Source organism: Mobula hypostoma, chromosome 12 (genome assembly GCF_963921235.1).
Source record: "Mobula hypostoma chromosome 12, sMobHyp1.1, whole genome shotgun sequence".
In the NCBI taxonomy this organism is placed as follows: Eukaryota; Metazoa; Chordata; class Chondrichthyes; order Myliobatiformes; family Myliobatidae; genus Mobula; species Mobula hypostoma.
This window is the reverse complement of record NC_086108.1, coordinates 42,993,305-43,012,148: the sequence shown is the minus strand read 5'-3', so window position 1 is coordinate 43,012,148 and position 18,844 is coordinate 42,993,305. Positions and strand designations below refer to the sequence as shown.

The window sequence follows — 18,844 nt, the reverse complement described above, 5'->3', positions numbered from 1 at the left end:
ATTCTGGATTGGGTGAGCTTGAACTGACTGGACTAGAAAGCATCCACTATAAACTGAGCAAATATGTACATGTAGAACACAAGATCAATGTAAGGAATTTTCCTTAAAATGCAACATAATCAGTTTACATCCCAAATGTGCAAGAGCTTCATTTGCCAAAAATACAAAGCAAAGCAATGACATAAAAGTAAATGGAAGTATATAAATTGTCTGAAATTAGTACAGATAAATCTTTTATCTGCAGTAATCAGATTTTTTTCCTTCCATTTAGATCACAGCTACCATGAACAGCCTTTTGAACAAGATCTCCTGGGAGTGTTGAATGTGGGCAACAGTGCAAATCATGAGCCTCATCCAATCCTGCCATCATTTTTAATGACTTTTATGAATAGACTAAGAATACAAGGAATAAATATTAATGTTATTTATACTTATTTCTTGAAGGCATTTGATGAAGTCTAAGAGGTTGTTTACCAAAAGTGATGCTTATAGATTTAATGAGTCTGAACAGTTGTGTACTCCATTTCACAGGATGTAATTAGTGTCATCTGTGAGGAAATGTGTTTGGGAATCAATCCTTTATTTATGACAAGATGGGAAAACAAGTTTGCCAAATTAAAAAGGAACATGTTTATAATTGGAAGCATTACATTACTAAAAATATTAAAAGATCAAATGAATTGGCCAAACTGTGGTGAATAGGGATATGGGCCTATCAGGTAAATAGGAACTCGATCAGTTATTCTTTTTGTCACCCTCGAGTTTGGCTGAAGGGTCTGCTTCTGTGCTGTACAGTTCTATGAAAAGAGTTCATATAGCATGGAAACAGGCCTAGTTACTTCATGTTGACTAAAATGCGCCAACAAAGTTAGGTCCACTTACTAGTAACACACACAAAATGCTGGAGGAACTCAGCTGGCCAGGCAGCATCTATGGTAAAAAAAGTACAGTCGACATTTCGGGCTGAAACCCTTCGGCAGGGCAGGACTGGAGAAAAAAAGCTGAGGAGTAGATTTGAAAGGTAGGGGGAGGGGAGAGAAAAATGCCAGGCAATAGGTGAAATTTGGAGGGGGAGGGATGAAGCAAAGAACTGGGAAGTTGATTGGTGAAAGAGACAGAAGGCTATGGAAGAAAGAAAAAAGGGGTGAGGAGGAGCACCAGAGGGAGGCCATGGGTGGGCAAGGAGATAACATGAGGGACAAGGGGATGGGAAATGGTGAGGGGGGTGGTGGAGCAGGCATTACTGGAAGTTTGAGAAATCGATGTTCATGCCATCAGACAGGAGGCTACCCCAATGGAATACAAGGTGTTCCTCCAACATAAGAACGGCCATATCCTGACAGTGAAGGAGGCCATGGATGGACATATCAGAATGGGAATGGGTAGTGGAATTAAAATGGGTGACCATTGGGAGATCCCGCTTGTTCTGGCAGACGGAGTGTAGATGCTCAGCAAAGTGGTCTCCCAACCTACGTTGGGTCTCACCAACATACAATAGGCCACACCGGGAGCACTGAACACACTTACTAGTGTTTGCGCCATAACCTTGTAAATCTTTCCAATCCAGTTACTTGTCCAACTAATCTTTTAAGAGTAGTTACTGTATCATCTCAACTATTTCCTCTAAAGAAAAAAAGTTGCCTCTCTAAATCTTATTAATTCTTTCCCCTTACCTTAAACCCATGCCCTCTGGTTCTCGATTCCCCAACCCAGGGAAAAAGACCAAATGCATTCACCCTATCAATGCCCCTCATGACTTTATCCAACACCATCAGATCACTTCTCAGTCTCCTATGCGCCAAGATCCTAGCTTGTCCAATATGTCCCTGTAACTCAGTCCCTCATATCCTGGCAACATCCTTGTAAATCTTTTCTGCATTTCCCCCCCAGTTTAATAACATGTTTCCTATAGCAGGGCAACCAAAACTGAACACAATACTTCAAGTGTGGCCACATGAGTATCTTGTACAACCACATGATGATCTCCCAACTTTTATACTCTGCTTTGACTGATGAAGGCCAGGGTGCCAAAAGTTTTACCATTCTGTCTACCTATAATGACACCTTCAGTGAACCACATACATGCACGTACTCCAAGGTTCTGCAAGACTTCCTAGGGTCTTGCTGTCACTGTGAAAGTCTGAACTGGATTTGATTTCCCAAATGCAATACTTTGCACTCATCCAAATTAAACTCCAATTCGCTGATCAAGATTTACCTGTAATTTTTGAAACTCTTCTTCATTGTCCACTACAGCAGCTATCTTAGCGTTATCTGCAAATTTACTAGCCATGCCTTGTACGTTACACAAATTGTTGATAGAGGTGATCAGCACTGATCAGACGCATATCATTAGTCAGGGGCCTCCACTCTGAGAACAACCTTCCACCATCAGTCTCTGCTTTCATTGAACCAATTGTGTATCCGGTTAGCCAACACTCCATGGATTCCATGCAATCTAAAATTCCACAGCAGCCCACCATGTGGAACTTCACAGGCCTTACAGCAATCCATATACACCAGATCAACTGCCCTGCTGTTAACTACTTTTAGTCGCAATATCAAAAGACTCAATCAAGTTCATAAGACATATACAGACATCCCACCTCTCCCGGAAGTTCTGGGAGTCTCCCGCATATTAATAGTGGCTCCCTGATGCCCGCAAATTATATACAATGTTCCGGAAATTGATTTTTTTGAGAGCGAGCGTGAGAGAACGCGCGAGAAAGAGAGAGAGAGCGAGCGCGAGAGCAAGAAAGCAAGCGCGAGTGAGAGCGACGAGAGAGCGCACGCGGGAGAGCGAGAGTGAGAAAGCAAGCACGAGTGAGAGCAACCACGAGCAAGAGTGCGCGCGCGCGAGAGAGAGCGAGAGCAAGAGCGAAGAGAGTTCAATAAAAGTCAGAGTGGCAGAGTATTGCTAAAAAAGAAAATATAAAACATACGTCACCCCAAACTACACTAAACTGTACCCCTGCCTAATAGAGGTCAAAATAATGACAGTGTTGCTCACTGCACTGTTTGCAACAGTGACTTTTCTATTGCCCATGGTGGGTTAAGACTGTACAAGACATGTTGAGATGAGTTTAACAGGTGTCATTCATTCATTAGCATAGCTAACGTTATTTAAACTAGCTGGCTAGCTGCTAAGGAGCTACTCTATTGCAGACATCTCACCTCTCCCGGAAGTTCCAGGAGTCTCCACAAATTGATGGTGCTACCTCCCTGAAATGAGTTTTTGCAGGGTGGGATGTCTGCATGTACCACCCACAAAGCCATGCTGACACTGCCTTATCAATCCACCTTTCCAGGTGCATGTACACCTTTTCCCACTCCAGTAACTTACAATACCTCCACAGATGTTAGACTTGCTGGTCTTTGGTTCCCAGGTTTTTCTTTCCAGTCCTTTTTATATAAAGCTACAGCATTTACTACTCTTGTCTACTTGCACCTCACCCTCAGCTGACAGTGATGCATATACTTCAACCAGAGTTCCCTCAATTTCTTATCCAGCTTCTCAGTGTTCAGGCCCTAGAGATTTGTCTACCTTCGTATCTTTTAAGACACCCATTATCTCCAAGTAGATTTTAATGTACAAAAGATAATGTAATATAATCTATGCTAGTCTCCAAAGAAACAGAACACTTCCTCATTTATGAAAAGATTTTTACCAAACGTTGAAAGTCCAGGTATCAATCTACTAAGATTATTAATATGTAATAGAGATATCAAGAAATGTTACCACATTTCAACAAATGGTGCAAATGTATACTGTACCTTAAATGTTTTTCTCATGATCACAAGACCCTATTGGATATTGGCAATATTAAATATTGCAACTTCAGATTGACAGTGCTGTTAAGGAGGTGTGTGGCGTGTTGGCCTTCAACTGTGGGATTGAGTTCAAGAGCCGCGAGGTAATGTTACAGCTATACAAGACCTTAGTTAGATCCCACCTGGAGTACTGTGTTCAATTCTGGTCACTTCACTACAGCAAGGATGTGGATACTACAGAGAGAGTGCAGAGAGATCTTCAAGGGTGTTGCCTGGATTGGAGAGCATGCCTTATGAGAATAGGTTGAGTGAACTTGGCCTTTTCTTCTTGGAGCGACGGAGGATGAGAGGTGTATAAGATAATGAGAAGTATTGGTTGTGTGGATAGCCAGAGGCTTTTCCCCCCAGAGCTGAAACAGCTAACATGAGGGGCATAGTTTTAAGGTGCTTGGAAGTAGGTAGAAGGGGAATGTCAGAGGGAAGTTTTTCCACACAGAGTAGTGGGTGTGTGGAATGCACTGCCAGCGACTGCAGTAGAGGTGGCTACAACAGGGTCTTTTAAGAGACTCTTAGATAGGTACATGGACCTTAGAAAAATGGAGGGCTATGCGGTAGGGAAATTCTAGGCAGTTTCTAGAGTAAGTTACATGGTCAGCACAGCTTTGTAATGGTCTGTAATGTACTGTAGATTTCTCTGTTCAATGTACAGAGGAAAGGAGGTGCTGGAGGTGGTGTAGTCATTCAACCATTCACATCTATACAGCTAAACAAAACAGTGTTCTTCCTGGGCCAAGGTCTGCAACACAGTACATACTATCACACAGCACACAACACTTAGTTAATAATTGTATTAGTTAAGAGGTCAGGAACAGACTCAGTGAATGGTGACATTTCCCCAGGGTAAAAATAATTTACTTCTCCTCCTGTGTACCCAAAATCATACTTAAACAAAAATCTCAACCACGTTCTAGTCCTTCCATGTTTTTATAACCATATCCACTGAGAGATAAAACACACACACATGCACATAAACGTGTGTGGGGTTGGGTTGTTACTTCTCTTCAGTGCCAAGATCTAAACATTATTTCTCTTGTTCCACATCTTTCCGACTATTAACGGAGGAAAAACCAAAACAAGATATTACAATATCATGTAAAAATTTATACAGGAATTCCAATATTTTCATCCACCCACCTGCAGAGTAACAACGATCCAAGTGATTTTGTTGTAACCTTGGAAAAATCCGTGTTCGTGTATTCGCCGACCATCGTACACATATACACCCATCATTCCAAAAATGCTGCCAAACAAACCTAGAGACAATATTGAAAGTTTAGGATGCTTTGTTGCTATTGTTACTTTATATAATTTAGTTATTTTATGTTAATCTGTAAGCCTAATTTAAACTTCCCTGATTTTCAAAAAATATTTTGATATAATAATTTAGTGCAAGTCAAGATTTAGATCTGAATTTCAATTAAAACCTTAATTCAAATACCATCTTTACATTTAGAACACTTCATTTCTTTCCTCTGCAAACCCTCAGTCAAAGTCAGAACTTTGCAGCACAGAAACACATTATTTGGCCCATCTAGTCGATGCTGAACCAGTAATCTGCCTCACCCCATTGACCTGCACCCAGACCATAGCCTTCCATCCCTCCGTACTGCTCCCATCCATGTACTTATCCAAACTTCTCTTAAATGTTGAAATTTAAACAAACCCGTATCCACCACTTGAGCTGGCAGCTCATTCCACATTTTCAACACAATCTGAAAGAAGTTCCCCCTCAAATTTGTCTTAAACATTACCTTTCACACTTAAACCATGACCTCAGTTGTAGTCTTACCTCATCTTAGTGGAACAAGACTACTTGCATTTACCCTATCTATACTCCTCAATTTTGTATACCTCTATCAAATCTCCCTTCAATCTTCTAGATTTTAGGAAATGAAGTCCTAACTATTCAATCTTCCCCTATAACTCAAGCCCTTGAGACCCAGCAACACCTTTGTACATTTTCTCTGCCCTCATTCAATCTTATTTATATCTCTGCTATAGGTAGGTGACCCAAACTGTACATAACATTCCAAATTTGGCATTACCAACATCTTACACAATTTCAACATAACATCCCAACTCAACTCAGTACATTGATTTATGAAGGCCAATGTGCCAAAAGCTTTCTTTATGACCTTATCTACCTGTGATGCCACTTTCAGCAAAGCATGGATCTGTATTCCCAGATCCTCTGTTCTATCACACACCTCAGTGCCCGATTACTCACCATGAAAGATCTATCCTAGTTGGTCTTCCTAAGGTGCAACACATTACACCTAAAACAAGAGAAAATCTGCAGATTCTGGAAATCCCAGCAACACACACAAAATGTTGGGGGAACTCAGCAGGCCAGGCAGCATCCATGCAAAGGAGTAAACAGTCAACTTTTCGGGTTGATACCCTTCACCAGAACCTGATGAAGCATCTTGGCCTGAAATGTTGACTATCTATCAGTTGAGTTCCTCCAGCACTTTGTGAGTTGCTTACACCTCAAACCTATCAGCACATTTCTCCAGCTGGTCCAGATCCGACTGCAAGTTTTGATAGTCTTCCTCACTGTCCACTATCCCCCAATCTTGGTGTCATCCACAAACTTACTGGTCCAGTTAGCCACATTATCATCCAGATCATTGATATAAAAGACAAACAACAACGGACCCAGCACTGATCCCTGCAGCACATCACCAGTCACAAGCCTCCAGTCAGAGAGGTAACCAACTACTATCACTCTTTGGCCTTTCACAAAGCCAATGTCTCATTCAATTTACTACCTCACCTTGAATGCCAGTGACTGAACTTCCTTGACCACCCTCACATGCGGGACCTTGTCAAAGGCCTTGCTAAAGTCCATAGACTCCGTCGTCTTCCGAGTAAATACAAATGTAAAAAATCCATTTTCAATCTTACCCATCTGTTTCTGCTCCACATATAATTACCACTCTGATCTTCCAGAGGACCAATTTTGTCCCTCGCTATCCTTTTACTCTTAATATATCTATAGAAGTCCTTAGGATTTTCCTAACCTTGTCTGCTAGAGCAACCTCGTCTTCTTTTAACCCTCCTGATATCCTTTTTAAGTGTTCTCTTGCATTTCTCACACTCAAGTAGCTTGTTTGTCCTTCCTGTCCTTACCTGCTATGCACCTCCTTTTTCTTAACCAGGGCCTCATTATCACTTGAAAACCAAGGTTCCCTAAACCTGTTATCCTTGCCTTTTATTCATGAACATACAAACTCTGTACTCTTACAATTTCACTTCTGGAGGTCTCCTACTAACCAAGTATATCTTTGCCAAAAAATAACCTGTCCCAATCCACACTTACCAGATCCTTTCTGATACCATCAAAACTGGCCCTTCCCCAATTTAGAATCTCAACCTGAGAACCAGACCTATCCTTTTCCATAATTACCTTGAAACTAATGGCCTTATGATCACTAGTTGCAAAGTGTTCCCTTCTACAAACTTCTGTCACCTGCCCTGTCTCATTCCCTGATAGGAGATCTAGTATCACACTCTCTAGTTGGGACTTCTATATACTGATTAAGCAAACTTTCCTGAACACATTTGACAAACTCTTTCCTATCCAGCCTTTTATAGTATGGAAGTTCCAGACAATACGTGGAAAGTTAAAAATCACCTACTTTCACAACCTTATGTTTCTTGCAACAGTCTGCAATCTCTGTACAAATTTGCTCCTCTAAATCTATAAAAGATTGTTGGGTGGTCAGTAACAATCCCATTAATGTGGTCATACTTTTGATTCTTCAGTTCTACTGATAAAGCCTCAATAGATGAGCCCTCCAGTCTATCCTGGCTGAGCACTGCAATGACATTTTCCCTGACTAGTAATGCCACCCCTCTCCCTTTAATCCCTCCTGCTCTATTATGTCAAAAACAATGGAACCCTGATCATTGAGCTGCCAGTCCTGCCCCTCCTGCAACCAAGTCTCACTAATGGCCACAATGTCATAATTCCACACACTGATCCATGCCCCAAACTCAACTTACTTTCCTACAATACTCCTTGCACTGAAATATACGTAGCTCAGAACATTAGTCCCACCATGCTCAACCCTCTAATTCTAACTTTGTATGCAGCTTCATCATTCTCTCTTCATCAGCTCTAATGCTGTGATGAAAATTATATACATTACTCCAGGCATAGTCAAATCAAGATTTGATACAGATTTAACATACAGTAAACAGAAGAAGGTCTGCAGATGCTGTTCATCCAAAGCAACACAAAACACTGGAGGAACTCAGCTGGTCAGGCAGCATCTTTGGAAAAGAATAAACAGTCGGCATTTTAGGCCAACCCAAAACATCAACTGTTTATTTTTTCCGTAGATACTGCCTGACCTGCTGAGTTTCTCCATATTTGACATTGGTCTCCTTTTCTTTCACTCTAGAAATAAACCTTGTCACTTGGTTTGCATTTTTTTACGATGGCAAGTTGTGTTAACATGGTTAATGACAGGTACTTTACACAGAGATCCCTATATTCATTTATCATGCCTTTTGACCAAATTATACTGCCTCAGATTATTTGTGTTAATAGATCATAAATTAGCATTATGCAAGGAGGAAGCAAGCATTGCCCTTTCCACTCCCTATAGGTTTAGAATGATTAAACAAAACTAAACCCTGTCCTCAAACACCAACAGATCACAAGCCCACACTTCTACAAACTTCTGTCTTAATTACTTTATTACTGGAGTACAAATGGCAAAATTTACCGAGGTCAGTCCAAAGCAGGTTATATACATCAAATGATATTGAAGTAACATCTTAAAGCAATCTGGAGTAGTTTTTAAATTTTATTGTTCTCCCTTAGAAGATGACACATGCATCTTGAAAATAAATATAATACACACAACATCATCCTTTTCAAAATCAGGATTATTATCACTGGCATGTGTCGCGAAATTTGTTAATTCAGCAGCAGCAGTTCAATGCAATAGATGATAATATAGAGGGAAAAAAGATAAGTAAATCAATTGCAAGTATATATGTATATTCAATGATTAAAAATAATGTATATTAAAAAGTTTGTTAAGATGGAAAAACAAATGAATATTAGATAAAATCAAACTATCTTGGATTTATAAAAACTCAAACTGCTTGCTAATGTGTTATATTCTAATTTCAAATGCAACAACTAAGTTGGTTTTTGGCAACATTTGTTATGCAATGCCAAATAGCGATTATTTGTATTTTTGGAAATACCAGTACTATATCTTTTGTATATGAAAGTCTGGAGAAGTTTTCATTGTTGCAGCCTCCACAGCCTCATTCAGGATAATTAAACTGTAATTTGCCTATCTGAAAGTGAGTTACAAAATATAAAATAGTGAACAAATCCCCAGATCAGGTAACAGATTAGAGCAAATAGAAAAATAAAATGGATTATGTCATAAACCATCCTTGGTTTCAGCCTGTAACCTACTGAAGAGGTTTGAGAATTACAAGTGATACCAAATGGAAAAACTGAAGTGTACTATTTCTGCAAATACTGTGGATTCCAGTTAATCGGGGCAGGCGCTTATTTCAGACAACTCTTAAAGAACATAAACTGATCACAAACATAGCTGGCTACCTTTGTTTATTTGGGACACTATTCCATTTAATTGGGGCAGGAGACTGTTGCTGAACAGTTTCTAACTAGTGTCAGATGCGTGCATTTGTGTGACTGTTACATTACATCGTGGTTAGAGCGAAGTGTTTTTTAAATAATACCAGTTGCATGTGCTCGTGGTCAAAAAGCAGTGATTTCTGCCACTGATAGTTGGTGAGAAACAAGCACAAGACAATGCAGAACCATCTTTCTCACTGCAGTTACAAGCAATCGGGCTTGGAAATAACCAGAAATGGCTGGGAATGGAAAAGAAACCATTTAACTATTCCCAACAGGAACTATGGAGAATTTGCTGGTATCAGCAATCATCTTGAATGTAATAATGAAAACGAAAATTTGGAGGACGCAATTGTCGATAGCATTGTATGAAGGCAGTCCATTTACTGCATGAGGTGTTTGCACTGATTTTGTTCATTTACAATCAAAAGAAAATGCACCACCATACACTGGATGGACTCCTCTGTTAATAACCAATAGGAACCAATACACAATTTTATAGTACTGCAGTGGTATTTTTGATAGTGTTCCAATTTGTTCTATATTTCATTTAAATACATAATTTTTACTCAGTTAAATGGTTGTTTTCATACCTTTTTAAAAAAGGTTCCATTTTAAAAACAATGTAGAATATTCTGCAAGATCTGAACAGAACTTGAACATGTAGTATTTCCTGTGACTTGGTCTCAATTGCTTTGGCAACAACTTTATTTACTTTTGGTGGATGCTTTTTTGCCTTGATTAGATATGAACAATGAGTCAATTCATATTCAAGATGTTCTGCTACTTGGGCTACTACCAACTCTGAATTCCTCATTGCACTGAATATTTGGAAGCCAATAACGTACCTACATTTTTTTTACAGGGGTAACTTTAACAATGGAGTCATCTTCTTAATACTTTTTCTTGATTTATGCGTATTTCACAATCAAAACAGATTATCTAACCATATTAATTTGCTTTCTGTAACAGCATGCTATGCAGAAACCAGCAATTTTTTCCCTTCATTACAACTGTGGATACAATTCAAAAGTGATTTGTATACTTAGAAGTTTTTTTATTCGAATGTACCAAGTTAAATGAGATACGGGACAAGTCTCCTGGAATTTGCTGAATGCCTTTTAGAATGCAGAAATACATGTCAGATTTTTTACAACTTTTATTCCTCTGTTAGGTTATCTGGATGATGTGGTTATATTTTTTGTTCGCTGCTCTGCAGTGGGATTTCAACAAAGTATTTGATGCTACGTACTTAATTTGCTCACATACCTTCAATCCTATCCTGGAGCTAAGTCGAAAACTGCATTAGAACAAGGCCTTGTGCAATGTGGTTGAATGAGCCATAAAGCTGACTAAAAGGGAAAGCTGATGCCCTCAGTCTTACCATCAGTCAAAGCTTCTTGTACTAATGAAAATCCTTGGAATTTTCTATGTTCCAGTAATATTACTGTTCATTTTTTCTAAACTGAACAAAATAGACTGGGTCTGCTTAATCTCTTTGCACACCACAAATCTGCCATCTGAGGAATCAATCACAAGAATCTTTACTGCACCCCCTTTATCTCAAGTTGGGGCACAAAACCTGTACATAGGCGTAACCTCAAAGATCCATATAATCCGGAGCAAGATGACATTTTTCTTTACTCAAATCTGCTTGCAATAAAAATCAATTATTAATTTGCCTTATGAATTCCTTACTCTACCTGCAGTCAACTTTCACTCACTAATGTACTCGGACACCCTGACCTTTCTGAAACCATAACATCTTTCGATCTTACCATTTGAAATTAACTCTACGTTTGCATCCTTTTCTTTCTCAAGTTTCCAAATTACATTTCACCTGTAATGCCTTTGCTGATTCACTTAATGTGTCCTATATTCATAGACAGTAAAGCCTCACTGCATCTTGTCTGCAGCCCACATTGCCACCTAGATTTGCTGTTATTAAATGTTCCATAAAAATACAATTTCTTTTGATTTACATCTTGATTTTCCCATACTTATATGGATACAGACCAATTGACCTGCATTTTAGCAATAATATTCACATTCTATGTATTATCTCACCTACTAATCTGCAACCCCTGCAAGATGACTGGATAATGTTTAAAGTGCTGATAAAAACTAGCAGGAGCTGGTGCAAACTGCATGATGTCATCAAGAGGATTAAAAAGGATTGAAATGTAAAGTTAGAAGCAGGAAAAACAAGTTGAGATATCTGAGCTAAGTGACTAATATGTGATCTCTTACAAAGATTTCTTGGGCATTGTCTGCAATTCTGTTTATTTAACCTTCAATGAATAAGTGTTTTAATTCTCAGTTCTGAAATGCGAGAGCCTTAGTGCATCCCAACATTAAAAAACCTGAAATATGTGAAGTAGTATTACTATGAGCTTTGGGCGAAGGTGACCAACCACAGTTAAACCATGCACTTCATTAAGTTTATTTCCCAAATGTAAGGGAATGTCATCTTTAACCTGTATATTTTATCTTTCTTAAGTAGATCATGTTTTGGGACCCTTCATCGGGTCATAGACAAGTACAGCACAAAAACAGGCCCTTCAGCCCATCTGGTCTGTGCAAAACACTTAAACTGCCTACTCCCATTGACATGCACCAGGCCATAACCCTCCATAGCCCTACTATCCATGCACCTATCCAAACTTCACCTGTTGAAATTGAGCTCACATGCATCACTCGTGCTGGCAGCTCACTCCACATTCTCATGACCTTCTGTAGTGAAAATTCCCCTCATGTTCCCCTAAAACTTTTCACCTTTAACCTCTGGTCGTAGTCCCATCCTACCTCAGTGGAACAAGCCTGTTTGCATTTACCCTATTTATACCCCTCAGTCTAATCTCCTCTCAGTCTTCTATATTTGAGGAATAAAGTCCTAAATTATTCAATATTTCCTTACAACTTAGATCCTCCATACCCAGCAACATCCTTTTTAAATTTTCTCTGTACTCTTTCGATCGTATTTACATTTTTCCTGTAGGTAGGTGATCAAAACTGCACACAATACTCCAAATTATGCCTCACTAATGTCTGAAACAACTTCAACAAAACATCCCATCTCTTGTACTCAGTACATTGATTTATGAAGACCAAGGTGCCAAAAGCTTTCTTTACAACCCTACCTGTATGCTGCTTTCAACAAATTATGGGCCTACATTCCTAGATCCCTTTGTTCCACACACTCCTCAGTGCCCTGCCATTCACTGAGTAAGACATACCCTGTTTGGTCCTACTGAAGTGCAACACCTTAAATTTCATCTGCCATTTTTTTCAGCTGATGCAGTTCCCTCTGCAAGCATGATAGCCCTCATCGCTGTCCACTACACCTCCAATCTTGGTGTCATCCACAAATTTGACCCACCACCAATCCCTGCGGCACATCACCCATCAGAGGAAACCATCTTCTACCACTCTTTGGCTTCTTTCACAAAGCCAATGTCTAATTCAATTTACTACCTCATCTTGAATACCAAGCAACTGAACCTTCCTGAACATGCAGGACCTTGTCAAATGCCTTACTGAAGTCCATGCAGACAACATCCACTGCCTTGCCTTCATCTACTTTCCTGGTAACTTCCTCCAAAAACTCTATAAGATTGGTTAGACATGACCTTGTGGACTACAGCATATCAGTCTACGTCTATCCAAAAGCTTGCACATCCTGTCTCTTGGAATATCTTCATACAACTTTCCCACAACTGATGTCAGACCACTGGCCTATAATTTCCTGGTTTATGTTTAGAGCCTTTCTTAAACAGTGGAACAATAATGGCTATTCTACAATCCTCTGGTACATCTCTCTTCACTAAGAATGATTTAAGTACCTCTGCTATTCTTGAGTACAAGAAAGCTTTAAGTATCCCAGCAATTTCTAAATTTGTCTCCTATTGGGTCTGAGGGAACAACTTGTCAGGCCCTGGAGATTTATCCACCCCAATTTGCTGCAAGATAGCAAATACCTCCTCCTCTGTACAGGGTCCATGAAGTGAGGCAAAGCGTTGTCAACTTCTACAGACTCTGTATGCATCCCCTGAGTAAATATAGTTGCAAAAAAACTAAGATCTCCTCCATCAGTTTTGGCTCTATAGTGGATTACCATTCTGCTCTTCCAGGGGACCAATTTTGTGCCACTGCAATTGTTTTGCTCTTAAAATATCTGTAGAATCCCTTAGGATTACCCTTCACCTTGTCTACCAGAGCAACTTCATGCCTTCTTTTAGCCCTCCTGATTTCTTTCTTAAGAGGTCTCTTGCATTTCTTATACTTCATAAGCTTCTCATTTGTTCCTACCTGCTTATCCCTCCTATGCACCTCCTATTTTCTCTTAACTAGGACCTCAATATCTCTTGAAAACCAAGGTTCCCTAACTATTATCTTTACCTTTTATTCTGACAGGCACATACAGACTTTGAACTCTCAAAATTTCACTTGTGAAGGCCTCCCACTTACCAAGTATACCTTTGTCAGAAAACAGCTCGTCCCAGTCCACACTTGCCTGGTCATTTCTGATACTATCAAAATTGGCCTTTCTCCAGTTTAGAATCTCAACTCACAGAGCAGACTTATCTTTTTGCATATTTACCTTAGAACTAAAGGCCTTTGGTCACTGGATGCAAAGTGTTCTCCAGCACAAAATTCTGTCACCTGCCCTGCTTCATTCCCGAATGGCAGATCCAGTATCTCATTGGGACTTCTACATACTGATTAAGGAAACTTCCCTGAACACACTTGACAAACTCTATCCCACCTAGTCCTTTGACAGTGTGCGAGTCCCAGTCAATATGTGGAAAGTTAAAATCACCTACTATAACAACCTTGTTCCTTGTAATAGTCTGCGATCTATCTACAAATTTGTTCCTCTAAATCCCTTGGACTGTTGGGAGGTTTGTAATATATTGGGTGGTTTGTTCCTCTAAATCCCTTGGACTGTTGGATGGTTTGGGCGCTTTAACATGGTCGGTCATACCTTCCTTATTTCTCAGTTCTGCCCATAACACCTCACTAAAGGTGTTCTCCAGTCTGTCGAGCACTGTTGTGACATTTTTCCTGACTAGTAATGCCACCGCTCCTCCTTTAATCCTTCCTGCTCTGTCACATCCAAAACAACGGAACCCCGGAATACTGAGCTGCCTGCCAGTCCTGCCCCTCCTCCAACCAAGTCTCATAATTTCATGTGTTATCAATGCTTGGAGCTCATCCGCCTTTCCTTCAACACTTCTTGTTTTGAAATATATGCAGCTCAGGACAATAGTCCACCAAGCTCAATCTTCTGATTCCTGACTTCATCTGAGAGCCCAGTGATCTGAAATTCTGAAGCCCTCCCTCCTACACCAACTCCTTAGCCACATATTAAACTGTATAATCTTCCTAGTTCTGGCCTCACTAGCACGTGACATGGGCAGCAATCCTGAGATCACAAGCCTGGAGGTTCTGCCCTTTAACTTAGCACCTAACTCCTTGAACTTCCTCTGTAGAACCTCATCACTTGTCATTGGTATCTACATGAACCAGAACATCTGGTTGTTCACCCTACCACTGAGAATGCAGAGGACTCGATCCAGACACTGGCACCAGGAAATAATATACCATCTGGAAATCTCATTCTCACCCACAGAACCTCACTTCTGTTCCCCTAACTTGCGAATCCTTTATCACTATATCTCACCTCTTCTCTCCCCTTCCGAGTCACAGGGCCAGACTCAGTGCCAGAGAACCATGAGTCAGTGCACTGTGACTTTCCTGTTAGGTCAAACCCCCTCACCCTCCCACAGTAATCAAAGTGATATACCTGTTGTTGAGGGGGATGGCCACAGGGATACTCTGTGCAGGGGTAGGCTACATCAGTGGAGGGGAATCATTACAGCTTTTATATTAATGATTGCTTGTTTACATATTTTATTAGTTTAGAGCACTGAAGTGGCAGTTGATGGGCACTGGGTATAACCGAGGAGGTGGTGGGAATATCAAGGGGAACCACTTACATCGATTAAAATAAACTGGGATTTGGTTTTATGAATAGGGTGCAACTCTTCCTTTAGTACATTTTATTTTGCTAAACTCAAATCTACTGTCCAGATCAATATTGGCAAAAGATGCAAATAAAAGAAAATTGATATGAGCCAAGAGCAACACACACAAAATGCTGGACTAACTCAGCAGTCAGGTACTAGCTATGGAGAGGAATAGTCGATTCTTCCTCTCTACTCCTGATGGGTCTCAGCCTGAAACATTGACTGTTTATTCCCCTCCAGAGATGCAGCCTGACTTGCTGAGTTCCTCTAGCATTTAACAACCTAGATTTCCAGCACCTGCAGAATCTTGTGCTTATGATATGTGTCAAGTAGTTCCACTATTTTGCTTTTTTATAAGTGCATCTATTGGTAGAAGTATCAAAAGAGAGTCATTTTACTCACCTAATTGAATGTTTCTAATCCAAACTGATTGTTTTGTCCCTTTCAAGATCTTCTCAAAATAGACTCCGGCAAATCCACTGGAAAAACAAGCACTGAGTACTGCTATTAAACCCACAAACTGAGAACCTGCAGAGATCTCTTTCTTCAGTTCCTCTGGAGGGTCTGTTGGCCACTAAAATAGAACAGATTTTTTTTTCCTCTAAGTACATGAAGGGAATACAGGATTGTTGAGAGTGTACAGAGAAAATTACAGTGATCTATCAAGGACAGCAGAAAAAGTCACGAACTATAGTCCACCTTCACTACACGGCTTATATGTGTCCAGAAAAAAGCAGGCAGGAGAAAAATCATCGTGGACACTATCAACCCAGAAAACTGCCTTTTCCAAAAGCTCCTTTCTGGTAAATGCTATAGGGCTACTAAAGTAACAATATTGCCATCTTAAAAGTTTCTTCCCCCGGCAGCTCATCTGAACAACCATTCTCGTTAGTGTCAACCCCCCCATCCCACGTTACTTATTACTTCAGTAACTGCACTGTAAACACTACAAACCACTTTATATAATGCTGTTTACGTTATAAATACATGCTGATATTTATGCATTTTTGCACACTTCTTCCATATCTGTACTTTTAACTATATTCCTATACAATTCTTTATTCATTATAATTGTTGAATGATGTTCTTTGTTGCATGTCACAGCATGTATATCGTGAATGAAGTTGAATGGCCACTTTGTTGTGGGTGTGGAACTGAACTCTCTCACGGTGGTGTCTGAAAAGAGGATGCTGACTAAGTTGCATGCCATCTTGGTCAATGTCTCCCATCCACTACATAATGTACTGGTTGGGCACAGGAGTACATTCAGCCAGAGACTCATTCCACCGAGATGCAACACAGAGTGTCATAGGAAGTCATTCCTGCCTGTGGCCATCAAACTTTACAACTCCTCCCTTGGAGAGTCAGACATCCTGTGCCGATAGGCTGGTCCTGGACTTACCTCATAACTTACTGGCATAATTTACATATTACTATTTAACTATTTATGGTTCTATTACAATTTATTACTTATGGTGTAACTGTAATGAAAACCAATTTCCCCCTGGGATCAATAAAGTATGATTATGACTATTCCCATATATTACAATGGACAAATTAAAAAGATTTTGGATACCCAGGATACTGTGTATCTGCAATCTGGAGCAACAATCTGCTGGAGGAACTTGAAACCAACTTGTAATCAGACCAATAAAAACCATGCTGGAAAAACTCATAAAAAGCATTGTGAAGAGACGAACATTCACTGAGATGCTAATTTGGTTATGTTAGGTGATGTAGCAGAATTTTTGCTTTTGCAGTTTTTCTTTGCTTTGACTCTTTTCAGCACGTTCTAAAACCTTCCCATGTGGCTCAGATTAAAATTTTATTTGATAATGTTCTTGTGAAATTCTAAAGCAATTTTCTCCATTGAACTTACATTGCTGCATTAATGAGTTTAACTCCAAGAGCAAGGTGACGGAATTTGGGAAGTCAAATAAGGGTAAGACATATAAAGTAAATGATAGAGCACAAAGGAACTGTTGCAGTAAGAGTCTTAACTTACCTGCTCATCCAAAGCCAGTCCCCCATGGTAGGTGGGACTGGCCCGTGTAAGGAGCATTGTAGCCACTCCCTCTAACTTTTGTTTAGCTGATGATTTAAATCAGTAGGATTTAAATCTAGTGCATGGTAAACCATGTGGACTCTTAATTGTGTCGCCATGGTCCAGGTAGATGATAGTTACCGTGGAAACAGTAGACAGTGGTAGATATGCTGCAATGCAGAGGTCCCTTGTACACACTTTAGTTAAGTATGTTTCAAAGTGTGTATGTTTAGTGTGATCTGTCCTGCCACTTCACGCGCTCGGTTTAGACAAGTATCTGTAACTGAGTTTAGCTTGAAGGGTTACTGAAGGTTTAGTGTCGTAGTCTTGCAACGTAGGAGGTTTAGGTAAGTATTCCTTTGACTTAGATGTTTGGTTGAGTGTTTCACTGTTTGTCTTTTAAATAAATAGTTAACATGCTTACTCACAATCACTGTCTTCTGTCCCACTTACCGAATCCATGTATCTGTTTCCCTGTACCAGGAAAGTTAATGAACAGGCACCTAAATAGGCATGGCAGGCAAGGATATGATTCTAATGCAGGCAAATGTGATTAGTGTGCATGGACAAATAGTCAGTATGGCTGTGGTAGACCAAATGGTCATACGGAAGAAACAGACCCCGTGAAATAACTCGCTTTTTTAGAATACATGCTTCATTTTGTTAAGAAATGAACTTAACCTACAAATATCCATGATGTCTATATTATTTTTCCCAAAAAGAGTATACATTTGGTTGTTTAAACCAAAAGCATTCTGCTTCCATTACATCATAGACAGGTTATCACCAGAGTAAAAATACTAGAGAACACAAATTTAAAGCAGCCAGTAAGCTCAGTAAGTCCATCCGTTTCAAGATGGTGCCAGGGAACCATGGCGATGTTTTACAGGCTATGTACAGTACTTCTAAGTATACCTCTTTTGAACTACTCTCACTACAATCAGCAGCATGCAATTTCCCTTTAGCCAATGTACTTTTAAATCAACTTAATGATCTGGAGATTTCACGACCTTCTGAAGGACTTGGCAGACCAAGCAGGTACAGTACTTTTAAACGGACAGAAGTTCATCACCATGGCCAGCAGCGAGGCAAGGGAGGTGGCCCAAGGCAGGCTGAAACACAGACGGATGAGGACCTCTCTACCCAGCACCTTGTCAGCAAACGTGCAGTCACTGGATAACAAAACCAAGGACCTGATGGCAAGATTGCTGTTTGGGAGGGAAAATGAGAGATTGTTGCATTCTATATTTGAATAAGATGTGCTTTTCTCCCAGCATGCCAGATAGAGCCCAGAGGCTTCTTGAATCA

General features: G+C 40.0%; 1 protein-coding gene across 4 annotated transcripts in view; it reads right to left on the bottom strand.

Moving 5' to 3' along the window:
• Positions 1-18,844, bottom strand: part of LOC134354731 (UDP-N-acetylglucosamine transporter-like) — a 70,651-nt gene that overhangs the window by 7,735 nt on the left and 44,072 nt on the right. For all 4 annotated transcript variants that reach the window (XM_063063916.1, XM_063063919.1, XM_063063917.1 and 1 more), the window contains exons 5-6: positions 15,895-16,066; positions 4,966-5,084 (exon numbers count right to left, since the gene is read on the bottom strand). In XM_063063916.1, coding sequence (XP_062919986.1) covers positions 4,966-5,084; positions 15,895-16,066 — 291 coding nt within the window. The remainder of the gene's footprint in view (positions 1-4,965; positions 5,085-15,894; positions 16,067-18,844) is intronic.